Source organism: Danio rerio, chromosome 2 (assembly GCF_052040795.2).
Source record: "Danio rerio strain M-AB ecotype USA chromosome 2, GRCz13ab, whole genome shotgun sequence".
Classification (NCBI taxonomy): Eukaryota; Metazoa; Chordata; class Actinopteri; order Cypriniformes; family Danionidae; genus Danio; species Danio rerio.
The window spans coordinates 26,022,416-26,047,244 of record NC_141022.1 but is presented as its reverse complement, the minus strand read 5'-3'; the positions used below and the strand labels follow the sequence as shown (position 1 = coordinate 26,047,244).

General features: G+C 34.7%; 2 protein-coding genes and 1 long non-coding RNA gene across 4 annotated transcripts in view; 2 read left to right on the top strand and 1 right to left on the bottom strand.

Moving 5' to 3' along the window:
- LOC148679736 (uncharacterized) overlaps positions 1-24,829 on the top strand; it is an 807,653-nt gene that overhangs the window by 208,969 nt on the left and 573,855 nt on the right. The window lies entirely within an intron of this gene.
- thap4 (THAP domain containing 4) lies at positions 272-6,618 on the top strand. 2 transcript variants are annotated; one of them, XM_087239842.1, is made up of 6 exons: positions 300-411; positions 637-790; positions 2,808-2,917; positions 3,005-3,108; positions 5,983-6,122; positions 6,196-6,618. In XM_087239842.1, exons 1-5 carry the CDS (start codon positions 387-389, stop codon positions 6,097-6,099), a joined length of 510 nt encoding a protein of 169 aa, XP_087095968.1. In that variant the 5' UTR covers positions 300-386; the 3' UTR covers positions 6,100-6,122; positions 6,196-6,618.
- Positions 11,815-21,919, bottom strand: bokb (BCL2 family apoptosis regulator BOK b). The gene is given in 4 exon segments (NM_201185.2): positions 11,815-12,439; positions 14,586-14,749; positions 19,557-19,685; positions 21,337-21,919. Coding segments are annotated over 4 exon segments (636 nt in total). The 5' UTR covers positions 21,560-21,919; the 3' UTR covers positions 11,815-12,319.

Genomic DNA, 24,829 nt, shown 5'->3' with positions numbered 1-24,829 from the left:
ATTGTAATTTTAGGATAATATTTTAAAACTAGGAATATAAGTTATATTAAACTGGAAACAAATTTTAAATTGCTGACATAATTTATTTGTTGTTATGGGCTACTGCTATTTATTATATATAAATTATATATTATATATAGCTGTTCAGTCAATAAATAAAATACTTACAATAATAATTAAATGAATTATATATAAGTGTTCCTTCTTTAGGTTCGACTTAATTGTGAAATAACTACATTTCCCAGAATTCCTATCATCTGATCAGGAAGTTGATACGCAGTGCGATGGCAAAAACAAACAGATAGTAGTTCTGCAGCCACAGCGAGAAATAAATGAAGTCTCACCTATAGCTACATTTCGTTGTTTTTCGTCTATATTCACTCGGAATGTCATGCCCATTCAATTACTCTGGTAAGACAGAACAACATGGCGATTTAACTGAGATTCATAGACACTTGACTACCTAGATTGTCATATTTTTTCTACGTTAATGGTTATTTACCGAGCTATCGTTTGTAGGTCAAACGTCGAATGCATTAGCATTAAAACTAAGCCAAACAGTCAGCAGGTACATGTGAGTGTTACTGCTGAGATATTTTATGAAATGTACTATAAGGTTAATTTTTGTTTCCCCAGCGGACCTGAACCCCGCAGTGCTGCCACTGGACTGGCTCCTGGGCACCTGGCAGTCCGACGAGCCTGGCGAGGGGTCCTTCCCCTCCATCGCACCCTTTCGGTACACGGAGACTCTTCACTTCTCACACGTAGGACAGCCTGTCGTCAACTTCATGTAAGTAACAAAAGAATTGTGATTTTTTTTAAGCTTTGCAGTTTAAGTCAGGATTGCCATGGTTAGCTGAAACTAGAAACATAAAATAAATTTTCAAGGTAACTAGAAATAAAATATAGTATAGTTCATTTGAAATTTTTCTAGTTTATACATTTTTATTGACATATTTAATTAATGATGTGCAAACTATTAGCTATACATTTTTAAACCATATATATTATACTTTTTTATAATCTAATCTTTTTTCTAATCTCAGCAAGATTGTCATCAGACAGGTCTGATACTCAAGTTCAGTGTTTTGTAAAAGAAGTAATATTGTGAAATTAATTTATGTTGAAATTAATGAATTTATTAATTTAAGTTTTTCAAGTTCAACAGAACTTGGATAAACATTTGGCTTAATGATTATGTAACTATTACAAACTTTAAAAAATATTTAAAATAAAAACAATTACCTTTACTTTACATATAAATCAAATAAGTTGATCCGTTCATTTTCCAGGCTTATCTTTTTTTAAAACGAGAGCAGTCATACGTTAATGTTCAAAAACATCCATGAATTATAAACATTTCAGTTGAGATTTTAAAGGTTTAAGTTGAGGGAATATTTTATAGATATGTTCAAAATGCCCAGTGACTGTTAGCAGTTTTGGTGAATGTCCAAAATGAAAACAAAGGCGATAGTTTAGCAGTGCGACACTGTTGTCAAGACATCCAGTCAATCTGTTGTACTAACACAATATCACACTCGTAGCACTGCAATACGGCTGTAAATCAGTGTAAATCAAAAACTGCTGGAGGCGAAAGGCTGATTTATATTTCTGCGTCGAGCGATCGTCTTCTGAAAACTTAGATGGCAGTAGCTTATGTTAAGTTTCTCTGTATCCAGTTCCTTCGCAGGTGTTTTGTTTTTTCAGAATGCTACCTTAATTTACAAGTAGCTAAAACTTGCTAATTAGGAGGCCCTAACCTAGTGGACATTTAGTACCTTTAATCATAAGGTAAACACAAAACAACAGTTTCTAGAGCTGCTTCAACGGACTCGACACTTGTAAACACTCGCTCCAACAGGTTTACGGGGTTCTCAATCCCAACCACACTGGTCACAGCTACAAAGCCGACCAATCACAGAGCTTGTGCTATGCATCGTTGCAACATGTAGAGGTGCATTTGAGTGGTGCGCGTCGCCGTTAGCCACGGTGAGGGCTATGCGACCGCACAAATGCTGTTTGGATAAAAGGGGGTCATTCACACCAAATGCTCTTTTACATTCCAAAAATGCATGGTGCACCTCACTGCCTTTTATGTTGACAAGAAAAAAAGAAGCTCTGTGTGCCTTTATGTCACTGCGCAACAACGGAATCAGCTGCAGAATATGCGCCAGTGTTGCTGTTGATAATAATATAATTTAAAAATGTAAAAATATTGTAACATTCAAGATTTGTGAGTTATACAGCACCGAATAACTCAAAACAGCGACCGCTAGTCTCTCCTCCATCTTCAAAAGTCTCTGTAGTTGTCTTGATAACACAAACACTGCAGGCACCTCAACGGAAAACACGCCTCTGCTTTCATTTGATTGGAGAACGAAACGAAAGTCAGAGTTGACTTTTTTTTTTAACTGCAAGCGCACAACGGCAAAAACGCGAGGTACAACAGGTGGTTAAAACACAAGGCACACAGGGCGCACAAGCAGCACGCAAAACGCTCCCTGTTGTTTGTAAATCATTCGAAAAGGCACCTCAACTCAAAAAAGCGCATTCGGTGTGATCGGCCCCTAAATCAGCCTTAACTGCATGCAGACCAGCAGTGCTGATATACAGCCATATTGCAGTTCTACGACTGAGCAGTTTCAACCCTTTATCAGTAGAAGAACCATATATAATGATTTCATTAACATTAATTAAAACATATATCATAAGAATTCAAAGTCTTGTCATAACCCCCAGTAACATTCCAAGCTTTGAGCTTCATATAAAGGGATAATATAACATTGTTTGTAAATTATTTATTTCAGGTTTAATGCATTCCATGCCGAGAGCAAAAAGCCTCTCCACAGGGAGTGTGGATTTATCAGGCTTCAGCCGGGCACCAACAGGGTGGCCTTCATCATTGCACAGAACTCAGGTGCTTGATTTATGAAAATGTCCAAATCTTATAGGTCCATCCATGTAAATGTGCATCTTTTTAAGACCCTGTTCATGTCTCTTCCAGGACTGGTGGAGATTGAGGAAGGGGAACTGACCGGACAGCAGCTGACTCTACAAAGCACTGCTCTGGCCAGAACATCTTTTGCCAAGCAGCCTCATGTTCAGCAGGTCTTAGAAAACAAGCTTACCGACTTCCATCAATTGCCCCAAAAGGGCATCAATTGTAGTAGCAGATTAACAGAGTAGCATAATTAAAATAATGTCTCATGATATTAAAATTATGCTTTTAGGTGTTAGTATCAGTATGTTAGTCTTAAGAATATCTATCTAAGCTAATGTGCTCCAAAACACTGACAAAATTCACATTTAGAAGATATAAACCTGATTTAAACATCCAAAGCTTGCAGTTTGTCACTTCCGCCTAAATGAATCTACGATTTGTTTGACGTCACCTTATACTTCAGTTTCTCATCAAATCATCAGACCAATCAAATGCTCTCTAGTATCTGACCTGCCTCGTCCCCTTTAGGACGCTTCTCATTTGCTTTTCATTTGATGCCTTTGATCTTAACCGCTCTAACTGGCAGAGCTACTATTAAAAAGTGTCACGCTATTGGGTGTTTTTAAGGGGAGGAGCTACTATATGCCCCACCCTGCCTTTATGTTCTAGTTAAGATCACTGTACATCAGCTATTCAATTGGCGGCCCGCAGGCCAAATCCGCCCCCCAAGCAATTTGTTCCGGCCCTCCAAATAGTGTCATTAAGACATCAAAAGTGAATTTAGTTCATTTAAAAAAACGGCCGCTATAGTTATGAAGTGACATGCGTCTGTTCAATACAGCATGAGCTGTGCAGTGGAAGTTGAAGGCTGCGCAGAGCGTGAGTTACCTAACATTAAGCGAGTGGCGCAAGCAGCCGAAAACATTTGGATATGTCTGTAGAAAAGGCTATTTGTTCAATGCACTGATACCGTTAATAGGGATGCAACGATTAGCCGATTCCACTATTAATTCAATACTGTTACGTAATCTCAAAGGCTTCTCAACACTGCGGAACAAAACTGCTAAAACTAAACAAAGTTATGCTTATACGCACATACGTTGGATTAACTATAGCAGCATGTCGTTCTTCTTTTTCGCACTTTTGCATCTTTTCCGCACACCAGTTCATTCATTTCAATGGAGATGTGCGCATATTGGGAGCGGTGCGCACATGTCTTGCAAGTAGGCCGACGCACTCGCACCCTCCAGGTGCACACAGTAGAAATTATCTCACGCGTTAGTGGTGAGAGTTGTGCGTGGCTTTCAGTGCAATGTAAACAAACAATATGTTAGACGTATTACTACAAATTATTCAAATGATTATGTATGTATGAACGCAGATATTAACAACAGTTAATTTAAATTCTTAGCTAATATGTAGCTTAAATTAACATTAGACAAATACTATTTTTATTTATTCTTATATTTATTTATTTATTCATTTTTCTGTCATTTATTTTCATTGTAAATAAAAGTAGCAATATGTCAATGTCAATAGCAATAAACAACACTTTAAAATATAAGCAGTTTTCTTGTTATTTTCTAAACTAGTAGTGTTTTAAATTTAATAAAAACATAATAACGGTGATAACCGTGAAACCATGATTATTCTTCAGGCTATAATCGTACAACCAAAATCTATAATCGTTGCATCCCTAATTGTTACGCCGTTTAAAACAACATAGGAATGTGTTTGAATGTAAGAGAAGCCTACTTAAGCAATTCACTGCTTTTGTTGTGCTTTGAAATACAACATTTAAATATGTTTGAAAAAAAAAAACATTTTGTACAATGCAGTGATGTTATGTAGTTTCAAAATACAACATATCAACATTTTAATGTAGAAAAAGCCAACGTGGGTGTCTAAGGAGCAAAAATACAGCATATGGGCTGTTGGATGGATGCTATTTTGTCATCTTTTAGACTGCAAGTCATATCTCTCCGGCCCCTCATTTGGGATGCTTTTCATGAACTGGCCCTCATGACAAACTAATTGAATAGCCCTGCTTTACATCAAACTTTGGATAAAAAGAATAGTGTTAATTTATGTGCTTTTTTTATGGAAGATTACAATGAAGGGCTATTTCCCTTTTACAACATAAAAAGCTAGTTAGTTGTTATTTTAAACTACTCTCTTATTGTCCAAATTTTACAAACACATCAACCAGATAAACATTTCACAAATGTTACAATATTTAAAATAATTCAAATTTATAAACCTGTGTTTGAGTAAATTTGAAATAAAAATCAGCAGCTTTTTGCTTAACTCTTAATTGATGCAAGTATGGCACTGTGCGGTATCAAACATTGCATGAAAAATACACTATTAGAGCAGTTCCTCGAATCAAATATGTCACGAGGGGCATGAATGAATTCCCTGAACGAAAGAGCCAAACTGCAGTTTAAGTCCACCATTTAATAATTTGTCAAATAATTCGATTACTGATGTCCACGTAAACAGTCAGTCTTTCTCCCCTGTGTGTGTGTGTGTTTTGACTCTGAAAATCAGCGCGTGCAAAACGACATTCCCATTTTTATGCAAATATTTTACAGACCATCCCTCTTTTGCTCCTCCGACACTCCCCCTATACAGAGCTGGACACGCCCACTTTCTAGACTTTTTCCAAAGTAGAGCTGTGAAAACACCCTGCAGAAACAAGGGGGTTTCATGGCCCTTTAATTATAAAAATGTATGTTAACTTTATTATAACCCCATTTTTGTATTAAGTGAAACTAAAGTGAACAGTTTGTTTACAGACGCATAATAGATTTTTTGTTGTCATGGTACATTTACCTAAATTTTTATCTTTTAAGATGCACTTCATGATTATATTTCTATTTAATAATTTTTTTAAATAATTATTTTATTCATTTTGTAATTTTTACAATAATTATAGAATAATTATAATGATAATAAAAATAGAAATAGCTGCTTGAGCGACTTGAATAGAAATAGAAATGTTGATTTGATGCTATAAAAACTACTTTTTTTTTTATCAGATCTCTAGGCACATTCAGTTGCGTGCGGATGGACGTCTGGAGCAGACAGTGTGTATGGCTCTGGATGGACAGCCTCTGACACAGCATTTGCACATCACGTACCGCAGGACTGAGTAACTCACTGTCATGTGGAAGAAAAGGTGTGTTTCTGAGCAGCACTTCAGTTTATGTACTAGTCTGACATCAAATATTGATTTTTATATTTTATTGCAGTCTGCAGGTAACAGTGATATATGTATGGTTATGAACGTCATCTAAAGAAGTAGATTTGCACTGATCTGGTCTTTTAAAAAATATGCTTTGGAAATAATGTTACAAATAAAAAGGTTTATATAATGTATATTAGAGATACTGTAATAAACCTATGAATGTCTCTTTACAAACTGAAATTGTTTTAAGGTTGTTTATGGCATATTTTGTTTTTGATGAGCATGTTTTTGTTTTTTATATCCATTTCTATAAGATTAAGTTTACAGATTAGATGTTATTAAAATGTCTACTAGGAATTAATTTACTCTCCAGTAAAAGTGTATGAAAGAGGAAACTTTGTATGTTAAACATGTTTAATAAATTGAACAACAATTCAGGGATACGTCATTTTGCTAATGAGTAATAAATGACAGCTCACAGACAAAATATTTGTTTGTTTTTTTCTTTTCTCCTGTGAATAAATTGAGTGTGGACCTTCATGTCACTTGAAGGAATGTGATCACAGCACCATAGCTATCTGGAAGATTTGATTAAAAGAAAATATTTAAAAAGTATTCTCATTTTTAAAAGTACATATACCATTATAAAATATTTTTATAGTAGTATCAAATACACATTTATTTTTTCTTGATTAAAAGTGCAGTTGTTTTGTTTACTATGGGTAATTTCTAGTCAACAGTTAAATCTGCACTTTTATTTGTATTTTTGGCTTAACATTTTAAAATAAATAAATATTTAGAATTCCTAATGTTAAAATAGTTAAATCCTATCCCTTCTAAAAGAATAATAATAATAATAATAATAATAATAAATATAGCTGCAAACAGCAATTATCGGGACCAAGCAGCCCAGCGGCCACATCATAAACAAGCATGGCAACAAGCTACAGAGCAACTGGAACTCATCAAAACAAGCATATGCAGTCAAAAGTTATCAAATCTGTAAGTTTCATTATTACAAGCTTCTATGTTGTGGTCAGTGTGAGGCAACAACGATAGACTTAAAATTTGGTGTCATTATCTTTAACCATCACAGAGATACAGCCTCAGATGTAATTTGGCATCATGCCAGCATATTTGTTGTTGGTGTAAACTAAAACCTATCGACACAAATTCAATAACTTTTTGTCAGCATGGTCTGAAGATGATCTGAGTCAAATTTGGTGCAAATCAGCCAAATAATGTAGGAGTTCAAAAAAGAAGGTTTTTGACCCAAGGCTAGATGGCGAACAGGAAGTTGTTAATTAAGGCATAATTGGTATTGGTTATTCTCAGAACAACCCAAGAAATGCATCAAGACAAGTTTTATAATAATAGGCTAAATTTGTCAAAAGTTATTAGCACTTTTAGAATTATTGTTATAACATTTAACCAAAAGGTGCTGCTGTGACGAAACTTTAAACTCCTTCAGGGCTCAGTTCCGAAAACACAGGCTGCGTCTGAAACGCCTACTACTCAGTAGGTACTGCATTTGAATTTAAACATACTACTCAGCCGTTAGAGAAGTACGTTCCATACAGTATGAATGTAAAAAGCAGGAAGGGAATTCAGACGTACTACATCCGCCATTTTGTCATAGTCACGCAACCTACTTGCGTCAATTGTCGCTTCACTCCCATTCAGAAATTCGCACACAGGGCATCATGGGATAGCGCAGCGTGCATGGGATGCGCACTCCAGAATCTCACCGGAAGTACTAAGTCATCCGGGTACTTCTTGCATACTGTTTTTCGAATTCTATGAATTTGGACATACTACTCGGCTCGCATACTGATTTTAGCGTACAATATAGTATGGAAGTATGCGGTTTCAGACGCAGCCATACTGATTTTTATAATTCGCCAATGTGTCCGTAAAATAGAGCAGACATAATTTTTGACAATTCAAAATGGCCGATACCAAAATGGTTGACCTAGGAAAATCAGACATCTTGGCAGGATGTAAAGAGACCAGTTTTATGTATTTTGTACAAAATGAATAAGCAAAACAAGTTTTTTTTTTTGTATCTCCGGATCACTAGGGGGCAGTCTGCCGAAACGCTGAAGCTCACTTCAAACCATGGTTGTAATAACATACACCAAGTTTGGTGTAAATACGTCAATGCATTATGGAGATAACACCTTAAGTCAATTTTTGCAAGCTCAACGTTAAATTTGTTCGCAAGTTAAAAACGGATCGCCTAACCAACTTGAATGGTCAGCATTATCTGAAGGTCATGTGATTTAATTTTGGTGAAAATCGGACAAACTAGGATGAGTTTAGTCAAATAGGTTTTATGAAAAAATTTAAATAGCGAAAAAATCGCCACAAATGTCTTTCACACTAATGGTAATTTATCGTCCACCATCTTCAAATGTTAGTTTTTATGAAAACCTAAAACAAGTATTAAAACAGTGTAATTTTAGTAAAGAAGTCATTATTATGGGAGATTTTAATATTAATTGGGATGATAAAATAGTTAGAAAGCATCTCAAACAAATAACTGATCATTTTGATCTTCAGCAAATGATTAATGGGCCTTCAAGATTAACCAATTCTACAAGATCACAAATTGATTTAATTTTTAGTAACAGAGCAGACAGAATTTTAAAAACATTTAATATGTTAACAGGCATATCTGATCACAATTTAATTTTAGTCGCCAGAAAATTATCTAGTAAGAGATTAAATTCTTTTGTTAGGAAACATGATTCTTATGGTGTTCCAAAACATAAACTAGATGATTTTAGAAGGGCCGTCCTTCAGATTGAATGGGATGAATTACTAACTGGAACTGATCAGGATGAGGATAGTCAAATTTTCACAAAAAAACTTGAAAGAACAATGACAGATTTTAGCTGTACTTTAAAGCCTAAAAACAAAAAACATACAGTCCCCTGGATGAACTCTGATATCTTAAAAATAATAAAAAAGCGGGATCTTGCTTTAAAAATTGCACATCGATCAAAGCTGACTCATGATAGACAACATTTCACTATGTTACGAAACAAGGTGGTAAAGTGTATGAGAAAAGCAAAGGCAGATTTTTTCCTGAGAATAATTGAAGCAGCAAGAGGTAACTCCAAATTAATATGGAACCAATTGAACTACTTAAAAGGAGATAAAAGAAAAGATAGGTCATCAATTGAATTAATGGTAAATGGGGAAATGATTAATAAGCCAGCTGATATAGCTGAAGTATTTAATAATTATTTTGTGGACTCTGTAGTTTCAATCACACAGTGTTTTTTTCCCAATTATTCAGAAGTTCATCAAGTAAATACAGTAGAACAAGCTTTTTCTCTAGGGTTAGTTTCCGAATCAGACGTCAACAGAGCAATTACATCTCTTAAATCATCCAGAGCAAAAGATATATTTGGGATGGATGTGATACTTTTAAAAAACATTAGTGAGTCTTTAGTAAAGCCGATCACCAAAATTATTAATCTGTCCATTTCTCAGGGGATGTTCCCCAGTGCTTGGAAATCATCTGTCATTGTGCCTATATTTAAAAGTGGCGATCCACACTCTTCAAGTAATTACAGACCTATCAGTATTTTACCTATAGTTTCAAAGATTGCAGAAAAACTGATAGCCACACAAATTACAAATTACTTAAATAATAGTTCTTTTGCTTTACATCCATTGCAGTTTGGCTTCAGAGCAAACTACTCAAGTGAGATGGCAAATTGCTACTTTACTGAAAAAGTAAAGTCTTTATTAGATAAGGGGGGTATGGTTGGGGCTGTGTTTCTTGATTTTAGGAAGGCTTTTGATACTGTAAATCATAGAATTCTCATGTCCAAATTAGTTGGTTTTAACTTCTCACCACAAACTTTAAAATGGATAGAATCTTACTTGTCTGGTCGCACACAGTGTGTTAATATACAAAATTACAAATCTGCCCCTCTAGGTATATCCACAGGTGTTCCACAAGGATCTATTTTGGGCCCTTTACTTTTTACTTTATATATCAATGATCTCCCATCTATGTGTCCTAACAATAACATACAAATGTATGCGGATGACACTGTTATATTTATTCATGGTAGTAGTGTGTTACAAGTTGCAGACAGACTCACAGAATCACTGGTACATCTTTCAGCCTGGTTAGATCAATGCTGTTTACAGTTGAACATCTCTAAAACCGTGTGTATGTTTTTTTCTAAGAATGGTAGGCTAAGTGTAGTACCAGATGTATTTGTATCAGGGGAAAGATTACAAGTTGTATCTGAGTACAAGTACCTTGGAGTTTTAATAGATTCAAAACTATCATTTCAGTCTCAGGTTAAAAAGGTTTGTAACCGGGTCAGATTCAGTTTAGCAAATTTTAGATTTATTCGTGATCAGAATTCATGTGAGGCTGCTCTAATCTATTATCACTCCATGATCATTTCTCACATCACTTATTGTTTAACCACTTGGTCCCAAGCCAGCATCACTACTCTGAAGCCACTTAAATCTTTATACAAACAATCCATAAAAACCCTTGATAAGAAATCAGTTCAATATCACCATTGTTTAATATTAAAGAAATACAACCTGCTTAGTTGGGAAAATTTAATTACATATGTACATATCTGTTTAATGTTTAAGACTTTACATAACCCGACTTCACCATTAAATCAGTTTATAAATATTAGAACGACTGCTCACCGAACTACTAGAGGAGGTGACAGAGGAGACTGCATTATTCCTCTCAAAAAAAGCAAATTCAGTCAATCTGTATTTTCAGTGAGAGCTGCTAGGGAATAGAACTCCATCCCACCAACAATTAGAAGATCATGCACTTTTCGTTCTTTTCAGTCTCATGTTAGAAATTGGTTATTGACAAATCAGCATTGTCAGCATTAGTACTGTATTCTTGACACATTTGTACTGTTGTCTTTGGCTTTTTGTCCTCTGCTCCCATCAGTCTGTTCTTTTTTTCTTTTCTTTTTTTTCTTTTCTTTACTTTTTTAACTATATTTCTTATGAAAGTGTATTTAATGTTTAATGTTGTGCTTCTATTTTAGGTGTGACTTTTTAACATTCTGTAAAGGGTCTACGGATGAAAAATTCTGGCACATTTTACAGTAATGTTTATTAATGTGCATTGACCCTGTAAACAAATAAACTAAACTAAACTAAAAAAAAAATTCATGACAGAAATTGACATTATAGGGTGTATTTGAATCGGCCTGAGCCAAGGAATCAGAGGAAAAACATTTGATTGTAGCCCATACAGTTCAAAAGTTATAAAGATAAACCTAAGTGAAATTTTAAACAAGTGGTGGCGCTACTTTGAGTTAGAGAGTCCAAATTTGTTGTTGTTGAAGATCAGTGCAGAAGAAGAGAAAGCCGGAATTATAAGAAGATCTGGAACTAATACAATAGGTGCCTACACACTTTCGGTGCTTGGGCCCTAATAAAAGAACCCTGGAAAAAGTGGCACAAAAAATATGTAAACAGCTAACATTTCAAATTGTGCTAACTTAATGCTGCTTGAGGAACAAATGACCATATTGTCTTATTGATTTTTCAAAATAAATAAAATCTAAAAAAAAACATTTTAATGGCAGAGTAGATTAATCATATTTTGTGAGCTAAACACAATATCCCTGATATTTCTTGAAGACATCTCTCTGTACAAACAGTCAATTTCTTCCTCAGTACACACATTAAAACCTTTATTTCAAGATGTGTACAGCTGGTGACAACAGTGTTATACACAAACACACACAAACTGTACAAACTGAAAGTGCAAAGTGACACTCCAAACATCATCTTAATTACGCAGTTTTGTAAAAAATAAAAATCTGACGACTGTCAAACTTTTCACTCACCGCTCCATTCATTCAATATAAAACCTCAGTATAGGGTGAATCCACCCGACTCCGTTACCTGTTACCTTATTTCTGGCTCATTTAAACCAAAGGAAGACAGACATCATGTTACTCCAGCACCTTCCCCTCCACACAGTGTCAGATCATAGTGATTGTTTCAGTCTTTTGAATAGTATTAAAGAAACAAGCAGGTAAATGATGATTAGGGTGCAGTTAAATCTGAGTGATTGTGCTGTGACCTTTGTGAGGGGCCGTTTACTCCACAAACAGTTCAGAGAGGGAAAGATAGAGTCCTCGGTCAACACGATGAATTCATGCGCAAGTCTACTTCGTCAGGTAGACGTACATAGTCTTTATGAATTCCCTCCATGTTAACACTGCTGTCGATAACCAATGGACATGAGCTCTAGAGTCCATGTTCACCACACATTTTAAAATGTCAACCTGGGAAAGACAAAGAAAACCTGGTCATTTAATGCATCACAGAAATGAATGCTATAAAATGAAAGCAGAAACTGATTATTAATGTTTCGTGCACAGGTCACAAGTTCACTTCAAAAGACCATAAATATTTGGGGTTTTTGCGAGTAGCTGTTGATTTGCATTTAATAATTCACAAAGAGCCATGGTTTCAGCTACAAACTTTCTTTGAATGTGCCACAGAATGGATTGATACATGTTAAATTCTTTGATCTAAATAGACCGTATGTGGGCTTAGGTAAGTGCAGAAATTCTCCATAAACCATTTTACAGGCCCATTTCCAACCCAAGGAATTGACCCTAATTTAATACAATTGTTTTTTACCATATTTGGAAGGGCCATGAATATTAATGAGCTCTGCAGCTCATGTTAGTGTCTGTCTGACACTCACGCATAGTGTGATTTACTCTGAAATACATAAATGCAAAATAATCATACTTGTCAAAAATATTTAAACAAGTTGAGTAGATTCCTCATTAGTGTTAGAGAGGTTTATTTATGCTATCTTTATTCAATTCAATTCATGAATTGATTATTAAATTAAATAAATTAAATTTAATAAATTATTTTTTAGCGCTTTTACAACGTAGATTGTGTCAAAGCAGCTTCAAAGTTCTAGTAAAGTCCAGATTTCAGAGTTAAAGTTCAGTTTCGTTCAGTTCAGTGTGGTTTAAATCTCCACACATTATGGGACGAGTTGTGTTGGGGACACCAGGTAGCACGCCAGGTTCACATGAGTTGCCCGCGGGCCTGTTCTAAAAATAGCTCACCAGAGCACTTTTAAGTTATATAATGTATTAAAAAAAACTTTAAAAACAATTTCAGACAAATGAAGTGTTGCATATTGATATTTATCTAACTTGATAAATCATTGTTGACAACTACTGTGAGAAATCATTAACATGATCAATGTCTTCACATAGATGAATATTATTAATTATTAATAATAACATATAATTAAAAGTAAATTAAGAAAAATGTGTTATTTAATAACTGGTAGCCCTTCACACTAATCAGTACCCAAGAAGTAGCTCTCAGTTTCCAAAAGGTTGGTGACCCCTGTTTTATATCAATACACACATTAAACAAACAAATCATACATTTAAACACACCTTATGCCCTTTTGGGTTGGCATAGAATAAATCTATAATCCGTTTATCGCACATTTTGTATTCTGATGAGCTGGAAAACAAACTGGAAAAAGCCATCTCATTGTTGGGTAAATAAGCAAAATATCATTTTTGATACATAAAAATGAACTCGCATAAGTTTTAGTTTTTTTCCTGAGGTTGAACACAAAACAGGATTTAAAAAAAAATTTTTTTTTTACATTTTGGAAATGAGTTCCATTGACTTCTATGGTAGCCAAGTGTTAAATTCCCTGATTTTCATTGACTAAAAAGCTGAGCCTCCATGGCCTATAATGAATGGCAAAACAAGGAAATGTCGAACTTTGCATAATATTTAAAAGAGTTTGAGCTAGAATATTTTTATGTACGCATCTAAAATAGTTGTCATGAATTTAATTGTCACTGAGAGAGCAACAATAGATAATTTATTTCAGATTTAAAAAAAAAAAGAAACAAGCACCCAGTCTTTGAAGTTGTAATTTTCATAGCTCTTTAAATGATTTTCCTGGAGTGTCTGCTTTAGTTAGCAGCTACAGTTTGACTTAAGTGATGGCCAGTTGATGAGTGAAAAATAAAAGTGGTGCAAAAAAATAACCAAAAAATAGGCAAAACCTGTTGAACAACGTGAGGATAAAGCTTGATATAGTATTGACAAATGCCAATTTCATAAACTGACACTAAAATTTAAAGTGACAAAAAAAAAATCCTTGATTTTCTATGACTTGGACATAAAAACATTCCCTGGCTTTCAATGGCCTTGGGAACCCTTATATGGACATCAATAGTTACCGTTTTCCAACATTCTTTTAATTATCTTCTTTTGTGAAGGAAGAAACTCAAAATGAGTAAGCGATGAGTAAATGATTTTTTTTATTGAATTTTCAATTTTGGGGGAACTGTCTGCAGGTGGATAACAACAACAACATGGCCTCTAGAGGTCAGGATAGGTCTTGGTTTAGTACAGAGGACGAGCACTTACCCATCCTCCTCTCTTTTTGAGCCATGGCACGAGACTTCTCCGCACAAACTCTCCCAGACTGTCCACAATAGTGTGCACCATGACAGGATGGCCCAGTCGCACACAGTCCACCGCAAGCCCGGCAGCTACAGCGTAGATGGCCACCACTTTACCCCATGTGATTCCTTCAAAAGTAAAAAACATTCTATGAGCAGAGCTAGAAAAGCATTGCCTTTAAAGAGACAGTTCACCCAAAACTGAAAATTCTGTCATCATTTACTCCAAGCCTGTTTAGGGTTTCTTCTTCTGTTGAATACAAAGGACATTTTTTTTTTTTTTTGATGAAAGCTGGAAAGTTGTAACCTATTGACCTTCATAGTATTGGTTTTTTCCTACCATGAAAGTCAGTGGTTACAAGTTCTCAGCTTACTGCAAAATATCTTCTTTTGTGTTAACCTTGTAAAGGTTTGAAACCACTTAAGGGTGAGTAAATTGTAAATAAATGTTCATTTTTAGGTAAACTAAGCACCTCAAATGCCCTCTTGTAATTTATACAGCAGGTTACAATGTCAATTTGCTCGTATCTTATGCAAATGTAAAAGGAACAAATGAGATTTACAATTTTCATGCATTAGAGAATGTGTCCTGTTTCACTTTATTCCTGAGCAAAATAATCCTTTTTTACCATAATTTATAGACTATCAACTAACATCCTCTTAACAATTTAAAAGCAGTAAAAATATTCCCATTTATAACACAATAAAAGATTAGCATCTCTACAACCCCAAAGTGATGTCATTTTAAATCTTTGCATCCATCCTTCGAACTGGAGTTTACCCAATTGTCAGCACAAAGTGTTAATTATTTAACATACAGTATGTAAAAATTTTAGTCATGTTGTATATTTGAATAAGTAGTCAATAAATATGTAGTTTCAGTTCTACCCAATTATATAATTTATTCTAAATGACAATATATCATTATTTCACCCATATTTTAGCATTTTATTCTCATAAATACTATCTGAAAGGTGCACACTATACCTCAATATAAATCACTTTTGGAAATTTAACACCAAAATGTAATTTTAAAGAATTAATTCAACATTCCCATTTCACTGTGATTATTTAACTAACACAGGTCATTTGAACTACTCATTGCTATAAATATTTTATCTATTAATATTGACATATTGTTATATAGGATATTACAGCTTACTGTGTACAACTTAAACAGTTAACCCTTATGTACTGTTGGGATGTTTACATCATCTGAGGAGAGTTTGATTCTTAATTTGGCCATAACTTTTTCTGTGTTTCAGCAAGCAGAATGATTTATGGTGGCAAATCTTATTTTCACATATAATTTGAGGGAAAAAAAACAATGATACTCTGGGCAGATTTACTACCCTTTTGTTATGTTAGGGATGTAAACATCCACCGAATTAAACTTGTAAAAATGCATCAGATTAAATTTATTTTCAAATTTCCTAGCATAAATTTAATTAACCTCAGTCCCGACCAAAACTACTAAATTGTCTAGAAAATTACTGGATTTTAATTCTTTAATTGCCACATTTAAAAATTATGGGTAACACTTTATTTTGATGGTCCATTTGAGAATTAGTAGACAGTCAGCTTAATATATGTTGATATGCTCCTTCAACAGACATTTAACTGACTATAAGAAACTTAGCAAGTACATGTCAACTTACACTAACCCCAACCCTAACCTAACAGTCTACTTGTAATCTAATGAGAATTAGTTGGCTTGTAGATGCAATGTAACATAAAAAGTAACTGTGGACTGGAAATTTTTATATTTTTACAAAATACGCATTTTAGCTCTGAGACCTACATGGAGTAATTAAAAACAAAGACTGTGTATTTATGCACCATCAAATGTGGTTATATGGAAGTCAATGATGCAGAAACATCCACCAACAGTACAACAATGTAGTTGCTCATCATTCACATGTCCAAGACTGTGATAAAAGGCAAAAAATCTAGTCCACAATTACCTTTTATGCTGAAAAAATGTCATTTTGTATGTGTTTTTTCACCAAATCAGTGACATCTTTTGTGAACTTGGTGATTAAAGAGTTAAAATCCTGTAAAGTTTAAAAACATTTAGTAGTTTTGGACTAAGGTTGATTAACAGATTTATGCAAAAAAAATATTATTTTTTTAAATACGGAGTTTATTTAGTAGAAGAAGGGTTAAACTGCAACCTGCTCAACTACAAAGCAATGCAGCTCGGCTGTGCTGACAGTAACAGGAAGGCCAACACCATTAAGTCTTAGAAAACGCTTAATTTAATGATGTGCCAAGAGGCAATGACCCTTGTTTATGTTCCTCCATTCTCAGCTTTCATTTGAGATAATTCCTCACAGAACTAGAGTACATTATAGAGGACATAAAAGTTTGCAAGATCAATGTGGGCAGAGAGAAGTGATGTTTCCATGGTTGTGGACCACCATGTGCATCAATAGAATTAGAACCAAGATAAAATATGCGACCAAATATGTACAACGGGAAGAATGTGGGTATGTCCTTTTTAGGGTTTTTCTTTTCTTTTTTTCATGTTCTGAAAAAAGAAGTTGTCGTTAAACCCTGAGAGAAGCAGATGATCAAATAGCCCTCTCAAATGCAACAATAGGTTCAAGTCAACTGCTCTTCCAGTAAAGACCATTTCACTGTAATTTAATAAAAACAAACATAATGAAATTAACGTCCAAGACTGAAGCTCAGACCCTGCTCAGGCTTACATTGCTTAATTTACATCTGGAACACATCCCACAATCTCTGAATTCACTCCATTTATAGTAGTCATGATGGCCTTACGTGCAACTCTGCAGTTTATCACTTTGCCCACCAAAAAAGCCCCAATTAGGCACAGAATTTATTAGTACTAATACATAATAATAATAATAATAATAATAATAATAATAATAATTACTAACACTAATATTTATTACATTTATTTAAAAAATATTTTGTTTATGAATGCAAGGCCAGTGAGGTCAGTCATGCCCACATCACCAAGGTGACGATTTAATAAGGAGGTTTAGCTAACTCTAATCTTCTGTTTGGTCTTCTGTACCCTTCTGCACTGTTGCCTCACAGCAAGAAGGTCACTGGTTTGAATCCTGGCGGGGTCAGTTGGCATTTCTGTGTGGAGTTTGTATGTTCTCCCTGTGTTTGTGAGGATTTTCTCTGATTCCCCCACAGTCTATGACATGTGTTATAGGTAAATTGAATAAGCTAAAATTGCAGTAGTATATGAGTGTATAAGTTGGTGGTTCATTCCGTTGTGGCAACCCCTGATGACTAAAGGGAATAAGCTGAAAGAAAATGAATGAATAAAGTTAAGTGAAGAGAAGTTAAATGTGGAAGGAAAAAATAAAAATCAATGCATTACGATTCTTTCTCTAATGATTCTGAATCGATTCTTAAAAGTTCAGAATTGATTCTGTATTAAAATTAAACAAAAAACGATACTGATAGACACATGCATGATAAAGAATTTGAACAGACTGATAATAACAGGCAAAGCTCTGCGCTTCTGATCCTACCTTGTCAGATTGTCCTACTTCCCATTCAAAAAGTATGTAGCACAATTTGAAGACGCAATATTCCACCCATCAGATTTTGCTACCAGTGTAAATTTTAATGTGGAGTAGTATGAGATGAAGCTGTAATAATGCCCTGACCAACCTAATCCTAAACCCCAACCTCAGAACCATTCAAATACAGTGTTAGTAGCATAATCTGATGGGTAGGATAAAATGTCAGGACACCAGCTTCAGTACACTATTCAAATTCCTTACACACGCAAAAGCGAAAACTTGGGTCATTATATAGACACTGTGAAGAGCTGTGCTACTCGTCCAGTGTGTCAGTGGTTTTATAAAATCACTAAAAGGTCAGAAAGGATAGTATGACCATTATGGCACACTCCATTACGAGTGAAGGCTTGTGGTCGGTAAATGGGTTGTAAATGAAAGTGATCTAGGCCTACTGCACTGTGCTGCAAATAATGAAGCATTCCTGTGTTTTAAAACTTGCTTCACGCTTTAAGCTGAATACTAGTAACCTGCAAAATAACTAGTAAAATATGATTTACTCATCATGACCAAGACCAAAAAAACTAGTTAGTAGAAATTAGTTATTAAATGTATTGTGTTGAAAAAAATATTCTCTGATAAACAGCATATGGGAAATATTTTTAAAATAATTATAATTTCACAAGACAGCTACTCATTTTGACTTTAGCTGTACATTTCTTTCCTTAAAATAAATTCCTTAAAGTAAATTAAGGAAACAAATTTTTAAAAATCTGATATTTTTTAAGAAAATGAATGTGGTTTTATGAAATAAGTTTACTCTTCATAATTACTCTTTATAATCTTTCTTTTTATTACATTTAAAGCCGGTTCAAGCAGAACAATTCTTTAATAAAATGTTTTTTAAGATGAAAGTTCTGTCATACATGGAATCCAATCATTAAAGACAAGCAAGTAAACTCTAATTCTGGTTGAAATGTAATGTTGTAAAGATGTAAATGTACAGCAGAAGTTTTGAAGTTAAGGATTGTTTTGGAATCAGATCATAAAGTCCCTTAAGATCCCCACTTCAACCAAGCATTTAAAAAGCCGTAATCTATGGCAACACCACTAAATTTATCCTCACTATACTTCGTGAGAAAAGCATTTTTGCAGTTTGAATCAATAAATAAAGTACTTAGACATTGCTTAAACTTTAAAAAAAATGAGATGGGACTGAAAGTAAAGTTACTATGGTGACAGTATAATTTACCTCCCTTTTAGAGACAGGCTTGACTGACAGCTCTTTCTCATGTTTGACATACCTACCATTCTGAAACAAAAAAACTCAAGATTTTCCCTCATTTCAAGATTAACATACTCAAGAGTTTTCACTTAACTTCCTTTCTGAAACAGGCCTCTGTTATATTGTTATGCCACTCACTTACCCATGGCTATGACTTCTGTTGCTACCGAGAGAAATGCATCTGAAACCACAGCTTCCACCGATACGCTGATATTCAGCTGCTTTGCGATATTACGATACACATATGGACGCATGCACTCCAGTTCATCACCTGTAAAACAAAAGCAAAAACCAGTAACATTATTTCAATCCTGTACCTATACCCTCTTTATCCTCCAAAACATGTACTGTACATCATAAAACCTGTCTCTCAAGAACTCCAAGTGCAAAACCACAAACGTGGTATACACATTTCCAGTTTACACTTGACATATTTCTTCATATTTGTTTGTACAAATTATTTTTGGATTTAGATCTACAACATGTTTGGTTTTATACTGGAAAATAATGATGATATTTCAAATAAAAATGACATTTAGAACTTTTTTGGCAAAATACAACAAAACAGGTGCTGTTTTTGTCAGACATGTTTACATTCATTTGCAACTAGGCATGGACCGGTATAAGATTCTGACAGCATGATAACCTTGGATATAAATCTCACAGTTTCACGGTATTGTAATAACAGCTTTAAAATATGTTCTGTTTAAATGTCTGGGTAAAAAACTAAAACATTTTCCTCATTGAACATTGAGTATATTTTATTTTGAGATACATTTAAAATACTTTGGACCAGTGGCTTTTGATGTAGAGTTTCATTTCCTGCTGGAGAAACTGCTGCCCTAAAAAACGAAATAGAATAGTTGTGAAAAACGTAAAAAAAACAACAACTTGCATATACCTTAGGAACAGTATAACAGAAAACTTTGGCGGTTTTAAAACCTTGACTTTTGTAAACCTTGAAAGTGGTTATGGTCCCATCCCTATTTGCAACAAATTAAAACATTTATCTAAATGACAATATATATTTATTTAAAACTTGGAAGTAATGTTACGAAATAAAGCAAATGTTAACATTTTTCTTAAACCCATACTAATTAATACAACCTTGACATGCATTGATATCCTATAACATATAGAATGCATATATACACCTTTTATTGTATTCAGCACTATGTTGTTTTACTCCATTTTTGCACTGACCATTGAACATATTACCTTTCTAGAGAGCGTCTAATATCTTTATATATTCTTTTATCTGTTTGTGGTGGTGTGTTAGTATGCGATACATCGTAAACTGTTAAACATCCATTTGTTGTTAAGTTACAATAAAAATATAATCTTAATTTTAAATATGCTCCGATACTGAGAGGGGTGTGTTCACCAGAAACTCGCAGTATTCAGAATAGTGGTCATTCAAGCAAAATGTTTATTTTTTGGTTGTCCTCAAAGGTCCAGAATCATGACATCAGAAACAAAATAAATACTTCTCCAAATACAACAACTTACAAAAATTGGAAGAAAGTTGCGTGATCTGAAGGCTGACCTAGAAGATAAATAGCTTACTGTACTATTACATTACCATACACACCTGTTAAGAGTTTCAAGTGATAGCCTTACCAAAAATTAAATAAATAAATAAATAAAGCATACTAACTATTTACTCACCCTCAAGTGATTCCAAACTTTTATGAGTTTTCATTTTTGTTAAAACAAAGCAAGATATTCTGAAAAATGTTAGAAACTTGATTTAGGAAAAACAAACATGGAAGGCCAACATTTTTCGAAATATCTTCTTTTCTGTTCAACAGAAGAAATAAACTCAAACAGTTTTGAAGCAGGTAAAGAGAGAGTAAATGATGACTGAATATAATTTTTTGGGTGATCTCCTTTCAGTTCCCACTCACTCCTGCTTCTCTTACCCAGTTTAAGCAGCACCACAGACACGTCTACAAGAACTCCGCGCGGTTCTGGCAGGTCCAGCTCGACTTTTGACCAACTCAGTCCTTCTCTCGTGATCCTGGAGTGAATGAAGTCTCTACACAGCTCCTTGGACTGAAAGACGAGCTCTTTCTCCGTGTGAGTGCGATCAAACACATCCATCATCTCGGCGGCGAGCACGGAGGAGCGCGCGAACACGTTCATGTCCCGCATGTTTGTCTGACACGAGGACAAACCACCGCAACTTCACTGGATAAAGTAATGTAGCCTACATAAACAACCCACCGACTCCGCTAATAACAAGAAGCCCATGTCCACGGCGAAAGTTCAGATAACTTCAATATGAAACAGGTTTCCCGAAGTCAAATAGCCAATCAGGTGAAACAAAAAGACGACTGGTCAGCCCACATTAAACTCCCTCCTGAGCGATTGGTTTTAGGCTAATCGATCGATCAATCAACTTCCGCTGATCACTTTCATCATTCCTCTTTCATCTCTTGGGAGAACAAAAACATTCTGTCATATTTTGGATCTGTCCTGAAGTGGCTCTTCATTTGTGCCCTCAGTCGCACACTTGGCAGCATTTTCTCCCTCTCTCTCTACCTGGAACGCTTAGGTAACCACTAATCAAGCAAGTGAACGGCTTAGTCCAAATATAAAACAGTCAATGGCATCCTGACAGTCAGTGCTCACAATGCTTTTAGTTCATGAACTATACCAAATCAAATGTACAATAATAAACTCTTCAAATCGTTTTCATGCAACAGACCAACATGCAATATGAAATCGAAGTAAATTTATAGAGGGTACTTTTTAAAGGAACACAGCAAGTGTTTACCAAAGTGCTTTAGGCCTACAGATATTAGTAAATATGAATTTTAATTTATAAAATGGGATAACCCCTTGAGATGAACCATCGCCTTTTCGAGGGGGTCTTTATCAAGGAGTTCCCCTAAATAAAAATAATTGTAAAAATCATAAAATCTTTAAAAAGTTAAATATTTTTAAATATCACAATAAAATATAGAATAACAGCTTGCACACTGTGCTTAACGTAGAGGTATGTTTTTTTTTTAAGAAAGACTTTAACTTGACACTTAATTTAAGCTACACATAAAATTAAAAAGGTTTATTGATTTATTAGAAGCACACTCTGAATAAAAATAGGATTTTTTTTTCTCAGAACAGACAGGTGTTGAGCCCATTCACATTAAGTGCCTATTTCATGAAGACCAATGGTTCTTCCCTGTAGGGATCAGCGGGAAGTTCATTCATGCTTTGCTCTAGTGGTTGACCGAGTAAGTTATTATCTGTCTATGTTTAGCAGGCTAATCCTCTCCAAACCAATGCATTGGTTTAAAGTCCTGTCTGACTCCTTAATAGACCTCCATTAGGTTTGGTATGTGCATGCATCAGTATAGACTAGCCGTAGTGGTAATCCTAAAAATTTTAAAAGGTATGATAATTCACTTCTTGGGACACTCTCTTTAACTTGAATAATCATCATGCTTGAGTACAGCTTTGACCTTTAATGAATGATATGTGACCTTGGATCACAAACCCATCGTAAGTTTAATTTAAAAAAGCGTATACATCACTTGCTGAGGCATTTCTCTGTGGAGTTTGCATGTTCTCCCAGTGTTTGCATGGGTTTCCTCTGAGTGCTCCGGTTTTCCCCACAGTCCAAAGACATGTGGTATTGAATAAGCTAAATTGGCTGTAGTGTATGTTTGAATGTAAGAGTGTATAGGTGTTCCCCAGTGTTGGGTTGCGGCAGGAAGGGCATCTTCTGCGTAAAACGGGCTTGATCAGTTGGCGGTTCATTCTGCTGTGACCCCTGATTAATAAAGAGACTAAGCCTAAAAGAAAATATAAAAAAGAACATCACTTGCTGAATAAACAAGCTTTTCGTTGATGTAGTTTGTCATTATAGGAGATATTAGGTTGAGATTACCTTTAAAGTCTGCATGAAATCAAAATTTACAATGTTTATTTTGCTAGCTCACATTGTTACTCTTAAAATGGATAATGCAAGTTAATCCACTTAAAAAATTTAAATCTACATTTAAAGTCTGACCATTTGCTTCTGCGTTTGGTGTGCCAGGGGTTCTTCTGTTGACGTTAAGCCGAGGGCTTCCATAGCAACTGTATGTCATATCTTTAACCACACCCCTCTTACCGTTACTATTACACAATGATGCACAAAACAAATCCCCGCCCCTACTGAATATTCCATTTCAGTTGGAAGTACATCAACACAGAGATAAAAGTCACAGACTTCAAAGTTGTCTGAATGAAACACTTAGCAATGCATATTACAAATGCATATTATCAAAATTATTTTTTGTTATACAAAATTCACAAAAGTATCTTCATGGAACATGATTTTTACTTTTAAAGTTTTAAATACTTTTAAGATTTTTAAATATTTTTAAGATTTTTGCCATAAAAAGAAATCTGTATACTTTATCTGGGGTGTTTTGCTCATGCATCAAGTGCCAACTATGGCTTACAGGTGTATAGTAAGCAGGAAATGCTGAAGACTGGGCCCAGAGGCCTGAATCGGTCTCCTCTTCCCTCCCAAAACTCAATCTTGACTAAAGAATCTCATTGAATATTGTCACAAATAGGGCCCCAGATTTTTACAGTAGCTTTGCCACTGCTTAGTAAAGAGTATTTGTAATGTATCGGTTCATGTAGTCGGATTATTCTGTTAAGCCTAATGAATCTATTTAGTGTAGATTTCAGTGGACAGAAAAGTCACCATGAGAACAGTATTGACAGATCTTGTTTTTTTACAATACTCCATTGGTTAGTATGAATTATTTATGTGCTTTTGTAATGTTCATTCAAAAAAATTAAATAACATCTTTCCTCTGATGATATGCACTGGCAATTCCAGATTCATTTGGACCCTTCAATGGACCCTTTTCACAAGACTGTTATGATGTTTAATAGTCATCATATTCTTAAATACTTGAATGTTTTAATGTTTTAAAACCTTTGTGAATTTTTATGTATTTATATACATATTATATCATCTTTGCATCAAAACACTAAAACTAATTACCCCTTGTGCAAGGTTTTTCCTATGCAGTGTCTATGGTACAATACAAAACATTTGTTGTTGTTCTCTCTTCTGGCTGCCGTTATCAGTCTCATATTTTTTTTCCTTTTTCTGCAAGTTTTGATAACACCCTCGTTGAGTTTTCATTTGATTATTTCAGCAAATAGGATTGTAAAATGTATTTGTTGTACTCTCCCATTGACTGCACTCTACGTTTACCCAACTATGACAACTTCCGCTACTGAGAAACCCAGAAATGTAAAGGGTCCATACCTCAGCTCAGACAGACCTAATCCCCTTGTTAAGTGTGACATCATGCGAAGCGGTTTCCGGGTCCAGGTGCTATATCAAACTGTAAGGGGAGACTCATCAAATGGTAATAATAAACATTTACAAAGCGATGTAAT

Bases quoted from the DNA above. Each gene is read 5' to 3' on its own strand.
- thap4 (XM_087239842.1), top strand. From the start codon at position 387: ATGTCATGCCCATTCAATTACTCTG. The intron at 791-2,807 runs GTAAGTAACAAA...TATTTATTTCAG, and splicing joins CAGCCTGTCGTCAACTTCAT to GTTTAATGCATTCCATGCCG. The intron at 3,109-5,982 runs GTCTTAGAAAAC...TTTTTTTATCAG, and splicing joins AGCAGCCTCATGTTCAGCAG to ATCTCTAGGCACATTCAGTT.